An 18361-nucleotide genomic window follows, 5' to 3' on the forward strand; every position below is an offset into this window, starting at 1 on the left:
CCACTGTGCCTGGCATGACCTCTTCGTCTTCTTTTTTTTTTTTTTTTTTTTTTTGAGATAGGGGTCTCACTGTCTTGCTCAGGCTGGAGGGCAGTGACGTGATCTCAGCTCACAGCATCCTTGACCTCCTGGGCTCAGGGGATCCTCCCATCTCAGCCTCCCGAGTAACTGGGACTACAGGCATGCTCCACCACACCCAGCTAATTTTTTTAAATTTTTTGTAGAGATGGGGTCTCACTATGTTTCCCAGGCTGGTCTCAAACTCCTGGGCTCAAGCAATCCTCCTGCCTTGGCCTCCCAAAGTGCTGGGCTTACAGGTATGAGCTACCGTGCCCGGCCATGACCTCTTCTTATAAGGATGCATGTGATGGCATTTAGAGCCTACCCGGCTAAGCCAGAATAATCCCCTACCTCAAGATCCTTAATCACATCTGCAAAGTGATTTTGCCATATAAGGTAACACAGGCGCCGGGGATTAGGACGTGGCTGTCTTTTGGGGGTCATTTTTTTGAGCCTATCTCGGGTCTCTAAGGGCAAACTCCAGCAGCCATTCTAGTAGACAGGTTCTCCTGTGATAGATGCCGGCCAGGTAAAGGAGACAAATGGAAGATCCCAGCTGACCCACCTCGGCTCTGTCCCCTCTGAGGGGACCTTATTCTCATTTATGTGGACTCCCTAAGCCATATATCTAGGCTGGAGTGCAGTGGTGTGATCTTGGCTCACTGCAGCCTTGACCTCCTGGGCTCAGGGGATCCTCCCATCTCAGCCTCCCGAGCAGCTGGGACTACAGGCATGCACCACCACACCCAGCTGATTTTTTTATTTTTTGTTGAGATGGGGTCTTGCCATATTACCCAGGCTGGTCTTGAACTCCTGAACTCAAGCCGTGTCCACTCTCCCAAACAGCTGCCCCCTCTTGGGAGGTACAGCAGCGTCAGCCTGGTGTGCCCTCAGGGTGTATCCGTTATTTATCTTGGACTGCATAAACCAATAGCCCAACATTAGCAGTGTCAAACAACAGTCATTTTTTCTTTTACTCTTCACAGTGTGAGAGTTGTCTGAGCTCAGCCAGATGGGTCTTACTCAATCTCTCCTACAATTGCAGTCAAAAGGTTGCTGGCAGGAGTTGGAGGCTGCAGTGAGCTACGATCGCACCACGGCACTCCAGCCTGGGCAACAGAGCAAGATCCCGTCTCTACATAAAAAGTTAGCAGGGCTTGAGGTCATTTTGAAGATGTTTCACTTGCTGGCCCGGGGCCTGAGCCGAGGAACAGCTGGGGCCCCTTGGGCTTCTCTGCTGCCCCTCGGCCCCTCCAGCACGGTGGCCTCAGGATAGTTGGGCTTCCCACGTGTCAGCTCAGAGTCCAGGGCAAGGGTCTGAGAGTGAGTGAGCGGCTGGGGGAAGTCTAGCGCCTTTGGGGACCTGGCTGCAGAGGTCACGTGTTGGCGCTGCCCACACATTCTGTTGGTTCAAAGTGGGTCTTTATTCAAATCACATTCAAGAGGAGAGAATTAGATGACACCACTTGTTGGGAGAAGTATTAAGAACTTATTTATTTATTTTTTTCACTTTGGGAGGCCGAGGTGGGAAGATCCTTTGAGCCCAGGAGTTCGAGACCAGCCTGGGCAATATAGGGAAACTCCCATTTCTATTTTAAAAAAAACAAAAAAACAAAAAACTTATTTATTTATTTTTTAGAGACAGGGTTCTCGCTCTGTCACTCAGGCTGGAGTGCAGTGGTGTGATCACAGTTCACTGTAGCCTCCACTTCCTGGGCTCAAGTGGTCCTCTTGCCTCAGCCTCCCCAGTAGCTGGGACTACAGGTATGCACTACCATGCCTAGCTAATTTTAAAATTTTTTTGTAGAGATGGGGGTCTCACTATGTTACCCAGTCTGGTCTTGAACTCCTGGCCTCAAGCAGTCCTTCTGCCTCAGCCTCTCAAAGTGCTGGATTACAGGCATGAGCCACCACACCTGGCCTAAGAATGTATTGTCAGATTTAAAACCACTGCAGGAGGATGGACCAGAGAAGAGGACCCTGGGGCCCCAGAATGGGGGTGTATCTGCCAGCTGGATTCCAGGGGTCTGAGTATCCAGGTGTCTGGGGTGGGAGAGTGGGTGCAGGCTCCAGGTGGGTGTGTCCCCTTTGGGAAGGGCGGGACAGGGCCCTCCAGAGCCCAGGCCCAGGCTCTGGGCTGAGGCTAGGACAGTCTCAGAGCATTTCCTGCTGGACAGCCCCAGAATCTGACTGCAGTCTGTGCCAAGAGCACTTCGGCGTTCTGCTCCACTCCTGCCAGCCCCACCACGGACGTCACACCCCATCGGGCTCCCTTGTGCCTTAGTGCCTTTGCCTGAACTGTCCCCTCTGTCTGGACTGCCCCATCCCTCGCCATTCACCTTCTTCATGGCTCATGATTCTTCCAAACTTGCATCAACGGCCCCTCTCTTCAGAGGCCTTTCCAGGCCTTGTTATGTGTAGCAGGCCCGGGCACACACAGATGAAAGCAATCAGCCCTGTTCTCCAGGAGCCAGTGCATGGGGGCTCTGACGCCTCCACATCCTGGAGGAGGAGGGAAGGAGGGGCTGAGGGAGCCCAACCGAGGGGCACAACAGGAGGTGTTGACGAGCCCACAAGAGTTAAGAGGGAGCCAGCAGCGGGGAAGGGCATTTCTTAAAAAGGGCACAGCAGGTGCAAAGGCCTGAGCGAGAGTGCAAGGCCCACCCAGGGGTCTGCAGGCTGGAGTGTGGGGCTCTGGAGGGAAGACGGGTTCAGCTTGATCTGTGATGTGACTCCTGATGAGACAGTGAGCCTTTGGAGGGTGAGGTCATGCCCTGCGCATCTCTGTGTCCCAGCACAACTGTGGCTGGGGCCAGCCACCTTCTCTGTGAAGGTTTTCACTGCATTCAGACTGTGCTGGGACTGACCCCAGGAGGACTTGGACTAGCGTGTGTGTGAGTGAGTGTGTGTGAGTGAGTGTGCATGTGTGCACACTTGTGTGTGTATGTGTGTGGACATGCATGTGAGTTTGCATGCATGTGTGTGCATATGTGTGTATGCATGTGTGAGTGTGCATGCATATGTGAGTGCATTGTGTGCACAAGTACGTGTATGTGTGTATGCATGTGAGTGGCTATGCATGCGTATGTGTGTTGGGGTGTCTGCATGTGGGTGTGCATGCATGTGTGTGTGGGTGTCTACATATGTGTGTATGCATGTGAGTGGGTATGCGTGTGTATGTGGGTGTGCATGTGTGTGAGTGGGTGTGTGCGTGGGGGGTGTGCATTTATGTGCATGCGTGTGTGGGGGTGCGTGTGTGCATATATGTGTGTGCATATATGTGGGTGTGTGTGTGTGGGTGTCAATGTGTGTGCATGTGTGTATGCATTTGAGTGTGGGTGTGCATGTGTGTTCATGTGGGTGTGCGTATATGGGTGTGCACGTATGTGGGTGTGTGTGTGGGTGTGCATGTATGTGTGGGTGTGTGCGTGTGTGTTCATGTGGGTGTGCGTGTGTGGGTGTGCATGTATGTGTGGGTGTGTGGGGGGGTGTGCACGTGTGGGTGTGCATGTGTGTGTGCATGTGTGTGGGTGGGTGTGGGTGTGGGTGTGCATGTATGTGGGTGTGCATGTGGGTGTGCATGTATGTGTGCGTGTGGGTGTGAGTGTGCATGCATGTGTGTGTTGAGTTGCTAGTGCTCACACTTACCTCTGGGGCAGAGATGTGCTTGTTAGGTGCCCCCTCCCTCTCTCCACTCCATTCCAGCAAAGGTCACTGAGTGTCCTCTCTAGTCTTAGGAACGACACTCGACAGTGGACAATGAGAACAACCAAACACTTCCTCTCTTCCCCCCTCCCCCCATTTTGAAAAATTATATTAAGGCCAGGCATGGTGGCTTATGCCTATAATCCCAGCAGGTTGGGAGGCTGAGGTGGGAGGATTGTTTGAGGCCAGGCATTCAAGGCCAGCCTGGGCAACATAGCAAGACCCCATCTCTACAAAAAAATTTAAAATTAGCCAGGCATGGCGGTGCACACCTGTAGTCCCAGCTGCTTGGAAGGCTGAAGTGGGAAGATGGCTTGAACCCAGGAATTTGAGGTTGCAGTGAGCTATGATCACACCACTGCAATCCAGCCTGGGCAACAGAGTGAGACCCTTTCTAAATAAAATAAAATAAAATATAAAAACAGAACTACTATACAATTCAACAGTTCCACCTCTGGGTATATACCCCAAATCATTGAAAACAGGTTTACCAAATGATTTGCATACTCATGTTAATAGCAGCATTATTTGCAAGAGCGGAAACGTGGAGTGCAGTTGCACAGTCACACCTCACTGCAGCCCCGACCTCCGCAGGCTCAAGCCATCCTCCCACCTCAGCTTCCCAAGTAGCTGGGACTACAGGTGTGCACCATCACACCCAGCTAATTTTTGTATTTTCTGTAGAGATGGGATCTTGCCAGGCTGGTCTCGAACTCCTGAGCTCAAGCAATCCTCCTGCCTCAGTCTCCCAAAGTGTTGGGATTACAGGCCTGAGCTACTGGTCCTGGCTGGTAGTCCTATTTTTAATTTTTTGAGGAACCGCCATGCTGTTTTCCACAGTGCCTGTACCATTTTGCATCCCTACCAGCAGCACACAGGGTTCCAATTTCCTCACGTTCTCACCAGCTCTTGTTTTTTTCCTGTGTGTGGTTTTGTTTGTTTTGTTTGTTTGTTTGTTTTTGTTTTAGACAGAGTTTCACTCTTGTTGCCCCGCCTGGAGTGCAATGGCATGATCTCAGCTCACTGCAATCTCCGCCTCCTGGGTTCAAGCAATTCTCCTGCCTCAGCCTCCCAAGTAGCTGGGATTGCAGGATGTGCCACCATGCTCGGCTAATTTTTGTAATTTTAGTGGAGATGGGGTTTCACCATGTTGGTCAGGCTGGTCTCGAACTCCTGACCTTAGATGATCCGCCTGCCTTGGCCTCCCAAAGTGCTGGGATTACAGGCATGAGCCACCGCGCCCCGCCTTCTTGTGTTTTTTATAGTAGGTATCCTGGTGGGTGTGAGATGGAGTTTAGATTTGCATTTTGCTAATCTTTAGTGATGTTGGACATCTTTTCATCTGTTTTATGGCCATTTGTATATCTTCTTAGGGGAAAGGTTTACTCAAGTCATTTGCCTATTTTTTAATTGGATTATTATTATTAATGGAGATGATGTCTCGCTCTGTTGCCCAGGCTGGTCTCGAGCTCCTGGCCTCAAGTTATCCTCTCACCTTGGCCTCCCAAAGTGCTGGGATTACAGGCGTGAACCACTGCATCCAGTCTTAGTTGTTGAGTTTTAGGAGGTGTCTGCATATCCCGGATATTAATCCCTTACCGATATACTATTTACAAATATTTTTGCCCGTTCTGTGGTTTGCCTTTTTATTCCGTTGATTCTGTCCAAAACTTCTCTTTACTCATAGAGCAAAGGTTGTATATCTCTAAGCCAAGCTTCTTCCCTTTGCTTCTCTCCGTGGAAACAACAGGATATTATCCTTCCACTCCTGTACCCAGAGAACTCCTATTCACTCTTGAAAACCCACCTCAACAGTCATCAACTCAGGGAAGCCTTGTTTGTCAGGCCCCTCCTCCCCCAAAACTAAGTAAATAAAACATTTAAATAAAACATAGGTAACCCCTTTCCCCAGTGTCAAGCTCTGTGCCTGGGCGAGCTTCTCTGCTTGTCCTTCTTTCATGGTCCTGTAGTTCTTTTTTTTTTTTTTTTAAATAAGATGGACTCTCACTCTTTCACCCAGGCTGGAGTGCAGTGGCAAGATCTCAGCTCACTGCAACCTCCAACTCCCAGGTTCTAGCAATTCTCCTGCCTCAGCCTCCCTAGTAGCTGGGACTATAGGCGTGTACCACCACCCCCAGCTAATTTTTTGTATTTTTAGTAGAGATGGGGTTTCACCATGTTGGCCAGGCTGGTCTCAACCTCCTGACCTCAAGTGATCCTCCCACCTCTGCCTCCCAAAGTGCTGGGATTACAGGCATGAGCCATCGCGCCCAGCCTGGTCCTGTAATTCTCTCTGGACACACTGGCCCTGTGAGCTGGAGGAGGGCAGGCGGAGCCTGGCACAGAGCAGCCTCTTGGTAGGTGTTGAGTGAATGAGTAGGGGTGGTGAGGGGGGGCCAGGGAAGGCACCCAGGCTGTGTTCCTCCCACCCCCAGCCTTGCCACAACCTACCAGGCCTCCAGCTCCTGCTGAGCTCTTGCAGGGTGGCCCCTCCCCACTTACAGCTCACTGCCTTGGACTAGGTCCCAGCCGATGGCCCGGCGGAGGTGTCCTCACTGTTCTTACCCAGTATGACCTAGGCGGGAGCCAATAAGCACAGGGAATGAGTATCACCCTGAGGGTTCAAAAGTGTGCAAGGAAGGGAGGGAGGGAAGGAAGGAAGGGAGAGAAGGGAGTGGGGGAGGGAGAGAGAGAAGGAAGGAAGGAAAGAAGGAAGGAAGGGAGCAATGAATGAATGCACACATCAAGGAATGAATGAATGCATATACACAAAGGAATGAATGCACACACCAAGGAATGAATGAATGAATGCACACACTAAAGAATAAATGAATGCACACAAAGCAATTAATGAATGTACACAAAGGAATGCATGCACACACCAAGGAATGAATGAATGCACACACCAACAAATGAATGAATGAATGCACACATGAATGAATGCATACACACAAAGGAATTAATGCACACACCAAGGGATGAATGAATGCATACACCAAGGAATGAATGAGTGAGTGTTCACACCAAGGAATGAGTGAATGAATGAATGTGCACACCAAGTAATTAATGAATGAATGCACACAAAGGAATGAATGAGTGAATGTACACACCAAGGAATTAGTGAATGAATGCACACACAAAGGAATGAGTGAATGAATACACACAAAGGAATGAATGTACACATCAAGGAATTAGTGAATGAATGCACACACAGAGGAATGAGTGAATGAACGTGCCACTTGTGGAGAGTGAAAAAAGCCTGAGAGACCCCCAGCTGAGGGAGCCCCCAGGTGTGCCCCTGCCGCTGAGAGGCCTGGACATGCTGGTGCATGGTGTAAGGGCTTGGGCTTGGGCTGAACTGGCTCACAGGCGACCCATCAAGTGTCACAAATGACCTTGCACCGCTGCCACAGATGACCTTGCACCGCTGCCACAAATGACCTTGAGCAGCACGCTTCCCCTCCCGAGCCTTAGCCTCCCCAGATGTAACATGGATTAGAAGAACCACCTCATGGTGCTTTTCTGAAAATTTGGTGGGCCTAACGTGGTGGCTCTCGCCTGTAATCCTAGCACTTTGGGAGGCCAAGGTGGGTGGATCGCTTGGGCTCAGGAGTTTGAGACCAGCCTGGGAAACATAGTGAGACCTTATCTGTTTTGTTAAAAAAAAAAAAAAAGAAAAAAGAAAATTCGGTAGGGTGATGGGTGTGCCAGTTGGAGAGCTGTGACATTTCTTTTTTTGGTTCAACCCCAAGCCAGTGCAGACAAGTGACCCTCCCCAGCCAGCAGGCCAGGCCTCTCAGTGTCACCCTGGCTGAGGTTGTTCGTGTATGTGTGTGTGTGTGTGTCCCTTTCTTTACTGTCCTCATTCTTTGCATCACGTGTGTGGTCTTTTCTGTCTCATACACACACACCCGTCGCATCTGCATGCTCTGACACACAGACACACATTGATGCTTCCTTTTTTAAATTTTTTATTTTTGGAGGCAGGGTCTTGCTCTGTTGCCCAGGCTGGAGTGCAACGGCACGATCACAGTTCTCTGTAGCCTCGAACTCCTGGGCTCAAGTGATCCTCCTGCCTCAGCCTCCTGAGTAGCTGGGACCACAGCTGTGGACCACCACACCTGGCTAATTTTTTTTATTTTTGTAGAGGTGGGGTCTTGCTATGTTGCCCAGGCTGGTACACTCCTGCTTCTTTATGTATGTATGTATTTATTCTCTTTTTAGAAAATTATTTAATTGAATCGTCCTTTAAGCACAGACTTTTCTGAAGCTCTGGGGACACTTGGGGAGAAGAGGAGGGGAGGGTTCTAGCTGCCCTGTAGGGCCACATTGGCCCTGGGTGCAGGACAAGCCCAGGCAGGAGAAACGGACCCTCCTGAGGGGTCTCCTCTTTGCCTCTTCCCTGGGTCCCAGCTGGGTGGTCTCCCCTGTTCACTGCCGGGCAGGGTTGGGCAGTGCAGAGCCGAGCCCACCGCTGTGTCATCATTCCAGGGGGGAAGGGGCTTGAAGGCTGCGTCGTGGGGTGATGGGAACCCGGATTTAGTTGTTATGACCTGAGCTCAGGTTTCGGCTTTGCCACATCCTTGTGGTGGGGTCTTCAGGTGGGAATTCCTCCTCCGTAAAATGAGAGCTTGTGAGAATTAAACTGGTCCCGGCATTTGGGAAACAGCCCTGTGACTCTTTCCGTCTCTTCCCTCTGGAGGGGGCGGTCCTTGAGCTCTACTGAGCCCATGCCAGCGAGAGTCATGGCCGAGCCCCGGGCCAGATTCCAAGTTCCATGCCACCTTGGCACTTACTTTTTTGGCTCCAGTCCTCTTTGGCTGTCCCCTCTGTGAAGGGCATCTAAGGTGGTGGATGGGGGAGGGGAGTTTGTTTGTTTGTTTGTTTGTTTTGGTTTTTTCTTTTTTCGAAAATGAGTCTCACTCTGTCACCCACACTGGAGTGCAGTGGCGTGATCTCTGCTCACTGCAACCTCGACCTCCTGGGTTCAAGCGATTCTCCTGTCTCAGCCACCTGAGTAGCTGGGACTACAGGCACCTACCACAGTGCCTGGCTAATTTTTAAATTTTTAGTAGAGGTGGGGTTTCACCATATTGGCCAAGCTGGTCTTGAACCCTTAACCTCAAGTGATCCACCCACCTCAGCCTCCCAAAATGCTGGGATTACAGGTGTGAGCTACTGCGCCTGGCCTTTGTTGTTGTTTTGAGACAGGGTCTTGCTCTGTCTCCCAGGCTGCAGTACAGTGGCACAATCATAGCTCACTGCAGCCTCAAACTCCTGGCTCAAGTGATCCTCCCATCTCAGCCTCCTGAGTAGCTGGCGCCACAGGCATATACCCGGCTAATTTCTGTATTTTTTGTAGAGACAGGATTTTGCCATGTTTCCCAGGCTGGTCTTGAACTTCTGGCCTCAAGCCATCCTCCCACCTTGGCCTCCCAGAGTGCTGGAATTATAGGCGTGAGCCACCATGCCCGGCCAGGAAGGGGAGTTTATTTAAATGGGCCGAGCCAGGAGCTTTGTCTTAGCCTTGTTCTTTTGTCTACATGCCCTTTTCCCACCTCCCACTAGGCTGCACTTCACTGGGGTAAATCGGTCAGAACCAGCCAGTGGGAACAACCTGTAACACCTGTTTCCAGACATCCAGGCTTTGGGCTGCAGAATAGGCTCGCACCTGTTAGCTCACTCTCTGCTAGCCTCCTAACTGGCCCTGAGCGCCAGATGCAGGGTGTTTGGGATTGGAAATCACAGCTGGATTTCTGTTAGTTCACTGTCACCCTGGCCCCAGGGCTGGCTAGAAAGTGGGCGCTCTGGGCCGGACTCCTATGGGAGTCCCCCAGCCTGGAGGCAGCCCTGCCTTGAGTCAGGGCAGCACTGATTCAGACGTGGCCACAAGCGCTTGGCTAATTTTTGGCTCAGGCTCCGGGCAGGTCTCCAGCTCTCGGCGGCCAGCAAATCTGCTGCTGTCTGGGCAAGGAGTCCCTGGCAAGACGGGCAGGCGGCAGGCAGGCAGGGAAGCTGAGCTTCTTGGAGTCTGGAATAGGGAACATCCCTAGAAGATGACCCAGGCCCTGCACCTCGCTGGGTGTAAGAGTCCCCTGTGAACTTAAAAATACAGTGTCCAGGGCCGGGCGCGGTGGCTCACGCCTGTAATCCCAGCAGTCTGGGAGGCTGAGGCGGGCGGATCACCTGAGGTCAGGCATTCGAGACCAGCCTGACCAACATGGTGAAACCCTGTCTCTACTAATAATACAAAAATTAGCTGGGTGTGGTGGCGCACGCTTGTAATCGCAGCTACTTGGGAGGCTGAGTCAGGAGAATCACTTGAACCTGGGAGGTGGAGGTTGCAATGAACTGAAATCATGCCACTGCACTCCAGTCTGGGCAATAGAGTGAGACTCCATCTCAAAAAAAAAAAAAAAAGAATACAGTGTCCAGGGCCCCGCTGCCCAGGGAGCGGTCACCTCTGATGAGGTAGGGCCCAGGAGCCTGGGCACTGAACAGCAGGTGTTGGCAGCAGCTGAGCTATCAGCCGTCCTTGCTTCACAGGTGGGCAGAGCAAAATCGGGAGCTGGGTGATGTGACAGATGTGACAGCCGCTCTTCCACTATTCTCAGACTGTAACCTGGGATCTTCCCAGTGGACTTCCCTCCACCCATCCCAGCTCTGCCTTTTGGGGGCTTCAAGTCTCTCTCATTATTATTATTACTTTAATAATTTCAGCTTTTAGGCCGGGCTGTAATCCCAGCACTTTGGGAGGCCAAGGTGGGCGGATCACTTGAGGTCAGGAGTTCGAGACCAGCCTGGCCAACATGGGGAAACCCCGTCTCTACTAAAAGTACAAACATTAGCCAGGCGTGGTGGTGGGCACCTGTAATCCCAGCTACTGGGGAGGCTGAGGCAGGAGAATCACTTGGACATGGGAGGCGGAGGCCGCAGTGAGCCGAGATCACACCACTGTACTCCAATCTGGGGGACAGTGAGACTGTCTCAAAAATAATAATAATTTTAACTTTTATTTTAGATTCTCAGGGTACATGTGCAGGTTTGTTACAAAGGTATATTGTACGATGCTGAGATTTGGGATACAAGTGATCTCGTCACCCAGGTAGTGAGCATAGCACCCAATAAGTAGTTTTTCAGCCCCTCCTTTTCCCCTCTCTCCCTGCTTTTGGAGGCCTCAGCGTCTGTCATTCCCATCTTTATGTCCGTGAGTACCCAACGTTTAGCTCCCCTTATAAGTGAGAACATTCGATATTTGGTTTTCTGTTTCTATGTTAATTTGCGTAGGATAATGATGTCCAGCTACTTCCATGTTGCCTCAAAGGATGTGATTTTGTTCTTTTTTATGGCTGCATAATATTCCATGGTGTGCATGTACCACATTTTCTTTATCCATTCTGCCGCTGATGGACGCATGGGTTGATTCCATGTCTTTGCTATTGTGAATACTGCTGCAGTGAACAGACGCGTCTCTCACCTTATTAAGGGAAGTTGACTTTTTGAACCCAAAGGATGGACATTTGGGATATTTCTCTTCCTTGCGAGCATCTGCGTTTTGGGCTGCTGAGAGAGGCGTCTGGGCTCCTGTTCCCATTGCTCCCTGCGTTGCGGTGTGACCAACCATCCTAGGTGGCCTGGGACTGAGGGGTTTCCCAGGAGACGGAACTTCCTGTGTAAACCCAGGAATGTCGAGTTGGGCCCAGTTGGCTGTGTGTGAGCAGCTGGTCTGTTCCCTGCATCCCTGTGAATGTGAGAAGCGTGGTCTTCCTACCGCATGGTGACAGCAAGGACACCAGCAAGGCTGGAGACAGACAGCCTTCTTCCCCGCTGTGCACTGGCTGAGGCCTGGGGCAAGTGCCTTTCTTGTCTCTAAGATAGAGTGATGCTGGAAGAAGGATAGTAGCTCATGCGGGCCAATGCTGCCATCAGAATTTTTACTTTTTTTTTTTTTTTTTTTTAATGGAGTGTTGCTCTGTTGCCCAGGCTGGAATGCAGTGGCGCCATCTCGGCTCACTGCAACCTCCACCGCCGGGGTTCCAGCGATTCTCCTGCCTCAGACTCCCAAGTAGCTGGGATTACAGGCGCCCGCCACCACGCCAGGCTAATTTTTGTATTTTTAGTAGAGACAGGGTTTCACCGTGTTGTCCAGGCCGGTCTCAAACTCCTGACCTCAAGTGATCTGCCTGCTTCACCCTCTCAAAGCGCTGGGATTACAGACGTGAGCCACTGCGCCTGGCCCTGCTATCAGAATTTTTATTTTTTATTTAAAAGACAGGGTCTTGCTGTGTCACCCAGGCTGGAGTGCAGTGTTGCTATCATAGCTCACTACAGCCTCGAGCTCCTTGTCTCAAGCAGTCCTCCCGCCTCGGCCTCCCAAAGAGCCGGGACTATAAGCATGAACCACCGCACCCGGCCTCTGCCTTCATTTTCTGTTTAGAACCATTCCCACTTTACAAATGAAAAATCTCGGGGTTTCAGTACTCATCCGAGGTGGTCCTAGCAGACGTGGGTCTGGGTCTCATCTTCCCCTGCTTCTCCCGCTGCATTCTTGCTCCAGGCACGTGGAACCTGCTTCTCCCTCCATCTGAGGCCCTTTGCAGGGAGTGGCCGTCTCTCTCCGTGCTCCCCAAGTGCACCCACCTGGGCTGTGGCTCGGGACAGAGGGTCCTACAAGCCTGGATGACCGAGACAAGGAGCTGGGGATAGCCCACAGCCCAGCCCCTCTTCCCTCTCTGTGTCCCTCCCTCCTGGAGTCCCTGGTTCCTTCCTAAATGCATTAGAGCCTTTACCGGAAGGAGCCGGCCGCTGTCTGGGGCAGCCGGGGGGCCAGGGCTAGATGGCTGTCTGGTGCCTCCTGCTTTGCCCTGATTCGATTTGGGCCTCAGCAGCTGGGAGGCTGGCAGCCCTAAGGCCTTTCTGGGGATGGTTCAAGGGACAGGCTTGCAGGGGATGGCTTGGGGGAGGGGGACACCTTCCAGCCCCCAGGCAGGCAGACCTCTCAGCTGGATCTTTTATGAAGTCCGGTCGCATGCAAGACCCTCGAGCGGGCTTCCTGCCACGGAACATCCCCAGCCGTGGCCACTGGCCACCTCGTGGTTCATCAGCGGGTGTCATCCATGGCCTGTGTCCCATCCATGGCCTGTCATCCCCTCCGCATCTCTTAATACAGCAGATTTCAAACTTCTATAAAATTGCAACCCAGAAGAAGAAATGTCTTTTATAAACATTTAGCAGCAAACTCAACATACATTTTGGCCAAACGCCCACCGGCCAGTTGTTTAAATCAATATTTATCCACAGCCAAAAAGCAGAGGAGAGCCAGAACTGAGGCCAGAGCCTAGCTCTGATGCATCTCTCATTTCTCGGGATGTTTCTGTCCCTGTGGTTGGACAACTCTGGCCTTGTGAAGTGTGATGCACTCTCACATCTCCTGTTCTGTGTCATTGGCCAATGATCATATATCATGACCTGCTGGAAGGCCTGTCTGTGGCTGGGACCACACGCCTTGGGCCTCATGCACAATGGGCACTGATCGGGGTCCTGGGGTGCAACAGTGGCAGGCAGACCTGGTTTCTGCCCTCAAAGAGCTTACAGATGGCAGGGGCACCCATGGCGGCAGAAGACACCCCAGGCCTGGTGCCCTTTGTGGTGCCAGCCCCATGGTCCTCCTGCCTGGGCCTTCCCTACCCCATTGGGCGCAGAAACTCCTTGTCTGCAGGTAGGAGACAGAGGGCAGGTTTTCAGGCTCCCTTGGGAACTGCAGCCCTGCTCTCTGCCATCAACACCCAGCAGGGGCCACACAGAGAGCACCGGGACTGAGCCCAGAGAGGGGAACCGAGAGGCCCCTGCCTCTAGTCTCTGCCTTCTTTGCTTGGATTGGTGCAGGGACAGCTGCCTTGAGGGCAGGCCCTGGCACTGGGGCAGCCTGTGGGTGCCCCCTGGGTCAAGAAGGAGAGGGGCGGGATAGAACCAGCAGCCTAGGGAGGCTGATCTTTGCATCTCATGGGTGCCCAGCTGGGCACTGTCATACCCAGGAAGCCTGTGCCATGCCATGGGGACCCACAACTGGGGGCCCTGGACTTGAGGGGGAGGATGCAGCTCTGTCCCCCAGGAACACCATTGCAACAGGACACAGTCCTGCCCTGGGGAGCCCCTGACCTGAGACAAAGCAGCCTTGGCCCTGCTGTATCTTTCTATACCCCTGATGCCAAGTCTCCTGGCTAGGAGGGAAACTGAGGCTGGAAGGCCTCGGCGGGGGTAGCATTGGCCTCGGGAGCATGTGGCTTGATGCAGAAATGTGATGGCAGAGCTCAGTGGCATGCGGAAGGGAGGGGAGGACATCACCGGCTCCTGACCCAGCTGGGCTTCAGGTTGGGGGTACAGGAGGTGGGCAAGCAGGTTGGACAATTAAAAGCTTCGATGAGGCTGGGTGAGGTGGCTTATGCCTGTACTTCTAACACCTTGGGAGGCTGAGGTGGGCAGATCACCTGAGGCCAGGAGTTCAAGACCAGCCTGGCCAACATGGTGAAACCCCATCTCTACTAAAAATACAAAAATTAGCCAGGCGTGGTGGTGGGCACCTGTAATCCCAGCTACCCGGGAGGCTGAGGCAGGAGAATCACTCAAACCCAGGAAGGGGAGGTTGCAGTGAGCCAAGATTGCGCCACTGCACTATAGCCTGGGCAACAGAGTGAGACTCTGTCTTGAAATAAAATTAAATTTAAAATTAAAAAAAGCTTGAAGGACAACCAGCAGATGATGGCAGGACCAGGAAGGGTGCTTCAGGCAGGGGGAACTGAACCTGCACAGACTAGGGAAGCATGAACATCGGTACATCTGGGAGTGGCACAGCTTAGAGGGCCTGGAGCATGGAGTGTGAGGGGGAACTGGAGTGAGGGACAGGAGGCCAGGTAACTAGAATACCAGGCTGAGGAGTTGAGAGCTAATATGGGCAGTAGGGAGCCATGGAGGGTGTGTGAGCGAGGGAGGGCTGTGGCCAGAATTGCACATGCTGGGAGAGGTAGCAGTTGGGGCCTGTCCAACAGACTGGTCCTGGTGCTGGGCTCAGCTTGGGTGTGCAGACTTAGGAGGGTGTGCCACAGGGTGTGAGTTATCCTGCCACCTGTGCCGAGGCCTGTGCAGGCTCTAATCCCATCACACATAAAGCCCCTGGGCCCAGGGAAGGTCAGCCCTGGATACAGAGGAGGTCTTGGGAGTCCGGGGGTCAGGTGGATTGGGGTGGGCAGCCACCATATGAGCCAAGCCCCCTGCCTTGTGCCCACCACCACTGCCTCCTCCCTCCCCACAGGCGACCATGGCCTTGCTGGGTAAGCGCTGTGACGTCCCCACCAACGGCTGCGGACCCGACCGCTGGAACTCCGCGTTCACCCGCAAAGACGAGATCATCACCAGCCTCGTGTCTGCCTTAGACTCCATGGTGAGTGTCCCCACCCACCCAAGAGGAGGGGACAGGGTGAGCGTCCCCACCTGCCTTGTAGCTCAAGTCCTACCTCAGCCACTCGAAGGAGCTTTCACTGACCTGAACCTCAGTTTTTCTGACTGCAGCTAGGGCCACAATGCCTGCATCAAGGGTGTGAGACTTCAGCGAGATCCAGTACATAAAAATCTAGACCTGGGGCCGGGCACAGTGGCTCATGGCTGTAATCCTAGCACTTTGGGAGGCTGGGGTCAGTGGATCACGAGGTCAGTGGTTCGAGACCAGCCTGGCCAACATGGTGAAACCCCATCTCTACTAAAGATACAAAAAATTAGCTGAGCGTGGTGGCATGCGCCTGTAATCCCAGCTACTTGGGAGGTTGAGGCAGGAGAATTGCTTGAACCTGGGAGGTGGAGGTTGCAGTGAGCCGAGGTCGTGCCATTGTACTCCAGCCTGGGTGACAGGGCAAGACTCCGTCTTAAAAAAAAAAAAAAAAAAAAATCTAGCCCTGGAATAAACACTGGCTCTCTGCCCTCGTCCCCTTGTCCCTTCACCCCTCTTGCCATTCCCACTTTGTCCCTGGGATGAACCACGTGCCTATCTCCTAGCAGGTGACCTGGGGGATAATGTGTGGGGAGTCATTCACTAGAAAGATGTAATCCCCAACGTTAAAGCAAGAGTTCTAACTGCATCTTGGGCAGGAAGAGAGAAACCGGGCTTTGTATAATACATCACTCCCCTGGCGCTATTGCCTTACATACCTAGACCTATAGCAATTTATCCCAAATGAGGACATCATAATACCATTTTCCTCTAGCCTTTTCCTGGGGGGAAGTTCTGTGATGGAAGTGTTAAAAAAAAAAAATCTGGCCCAGCACGGTGGCTCACGCAAGTAATCCCAGCACTTTTAGGGGCCGAGGCGGGTGGATCACTTGGGGTCAGGAGTTCGAGACCAGCCTGGCCAACATGGCAAAATCCCATCTCTAGTAAAAATACAAAAATTAGCTGGGCGTGGTGGCACATGCCTGTAATCCCAGCTACTCGGGAGGCTGAGGCAGGAGAATCACTTGAACCCTGGAAGTGGAGGTTGCAGTGAGAAGAGATAGCACCACTGCACTCCCGCCTGGGCAACAGAGGGGGACTCCGTCTCAAAAAAAATAAATAAAAATAAAAAAATTAGACTGGCATGGTGGCACATTCCTGTAATCCTGCCTACTCAGGAGGATGAGGCAGGAGAATTGCTTGAACCTGGGAGGCAGAGGTTGCAGCGAGCCGAGATCGTGCCACTGCACTCCAGCCTGGGCAACAGAGGAGACTCTCTCAATTAAAAAAATTTTTTTTAATAAAAATAAAATTAAAAATCTGTCTAACATCAGTTAGCTGCGCCCCTGCATTTTAGGATGATGAAGCACAGAGAGGGTAGTACCTTGCCCAAAGTCACACAGCATGACCAGTTTTTGTTTTGTTTTGTTTTGTTTTGTTTTTGAGACGGAGTTTTGCTCTGTCGCCAGGCTGGAGTGCAGTGGCATGATCTCGACTCACTGCAACCTCCGCCTCCCAGGTTCAAGCAGTTCTCCTGCCTCAGCCTCCCCAGTAGCTGGGACTACAGGCCTCCACCACCACACGTGGCCAGATAATTTTTGTACTTTTAGTAGAGACTGGGTTTCACCATGTTGGCCAGGATGGTCACAATCTCTTGACCTCGTGATCCGCCCACCTCAGCCTCTCAAAGTGCTGGGATTACAGGCGTGAGCCACTGCGCCTGGCCCAGCAAGACCAGTTTTTAGAGTGAACTTCTGGGTACAAAGTCTCCCCGAAAAATAAAGGACCTCCTTCAAGCTGTTCCTGCTGTAGGTGGCTCAAGGGCTGCTTAAGTGGTGTTTGGGGCAGCGGTGAGAGACACCCCTGGAAAAGGGGCTGGGTGCCACACTCTCTCCATGATGACCCCCTCCCCTATGCAGAGTGACCTTCATGAGGAGGGGGCCCCAGGAGCTCAGCCCTGTGTCCCAAAGCACTGTGAGCTTGGCAGTGATGGAGCTGTGGCTGATGTGGGCAGTGATGGGCGATGCCATGGCCACTAGTGACATGTGGCTATTTGCAATTTTTTTTTTTTTTTTTTTTTTGGAGACAGGGTTTTGCTCTGTCACCCAGGCTGGAGTGCAATGGCGTGATCTTGGCTCACTGCAACCTCTGCCTCCTGGGCTCAAGTGATTCTCCTGCCTCAGCCTCCCGAGTAGCTGGGATTACAGGTGTGCGCCACCACGCCTGGCTAATTTTTTTGTATTTTTATTAGAGACGGGGTTTCACCATGTTGGCCAGGCTGGTCTCAAACTCCTGACCTCAGGTGATCCACCTGCCTCAGCCTCCCAAAGTGCTGGGATTACAGGTGTGAGCCACTGCCCCTGATTCATTTAAATTCGAATTCGTTAAAACGAAATAAACAACTCAGTTGTTCAGTTGCACCAGCCTCATTTTACGTGCTCAGTAGTCAGAAGTGGCTGGTGTCTACGGATTGGATAGTGCAGAGGTAGAATGTTTTCGTAGTCATAGAAAGTTACACTGGGTTGGCCAGGCACAAAGGCTCACGCATATAATCCCAGCACCCTGAGAGGCTGAGTGGGGCAGATCACTTGAGGCCAGGAGTTTGAGACCAGCCTGGCCAACATGGTGAAACTCCATCTCTACTGAAAATACAAAAATTAGCCAGGCATGGTGATGCATGCCTGTGGTCCTAGCTATTCGGGAGGCCGAGGCAGGAGAATCGCCTGAGCCTGGGAGTCGGAGGTTACAGTGAGCCGAGGTCGTGCCACTGCACTCCAGCCTAGGTGACAGAGCAAGACTTTGTCTCAAAAAAAAAAAAAAAAAAAGTTCTACTTGGGAGCAGTGGTCTAGTGAGTGTTTCAGAGCCTCCTTGGAGGAGCACATGACCCTATAGTTATCCTAGCAGTGAGAACAAGACAGGCTCCCCCATCCCTGGGCCTTTTAAGGGTTTCCTGAGGGACCCTCATGGGTGACAATGATATTTGCTTAGCAGTAACTTAAGTCCAGCCTCCTCCAAATGCCAGGGTCTTTTGGTGACCTGTAGGGAGGGTGGGCTGAAGGGATGTGCCTTCGTCACCCGCCCCCAATCTCAGATCCTCTTCCCCGCCAGCTCTGGGT

The 18361-nt window shown here is 52.3% G+C and overlaps 1 protein-coding gene across 10 annotated transcripts in view; it reads left to right on the top strand.

The window, feature by feature from the left end:
• GTF2IRD1 (GTF2I repeat domain containing 1) overlaps positions 1–18361 on the top strand; it is a 148561-nt gene that overhangs the window by 38783 nt on the left and 91417 nt on the right. For all 10 annotated transcript variants that reach the window (XM_063708145.1, XM_063708148.1, XM_063708151.1 and 7 more), the window contains exon 2: positions 15074–15202. In XM_063708145.1, the coding sequence (XP_063564215.1) occupies positions 15080–15202 (123 nt within the window). In that variant the 5' untranslated portion in view covers positions 15074–15079. The remainder of the gene's footprint in view (positions 1–15073; positions 15203–18361) is intronic.

Source organism: Gorilla gorilla, chromosome 6 (genome assembly GCF_029281585.2).
Source record: "Gorilla gorilla gorilla isolate KB3781 chromosome 6, NHGRI_mGorGor1-v2.1_pri, whole genome shotgun sequence".
Taxonomy (NCBI): Eukaryota; Metazoa; Chordata; class Mammalia; order Primates; family Hominidae; genus Gorilla; species Gorilla gorilla.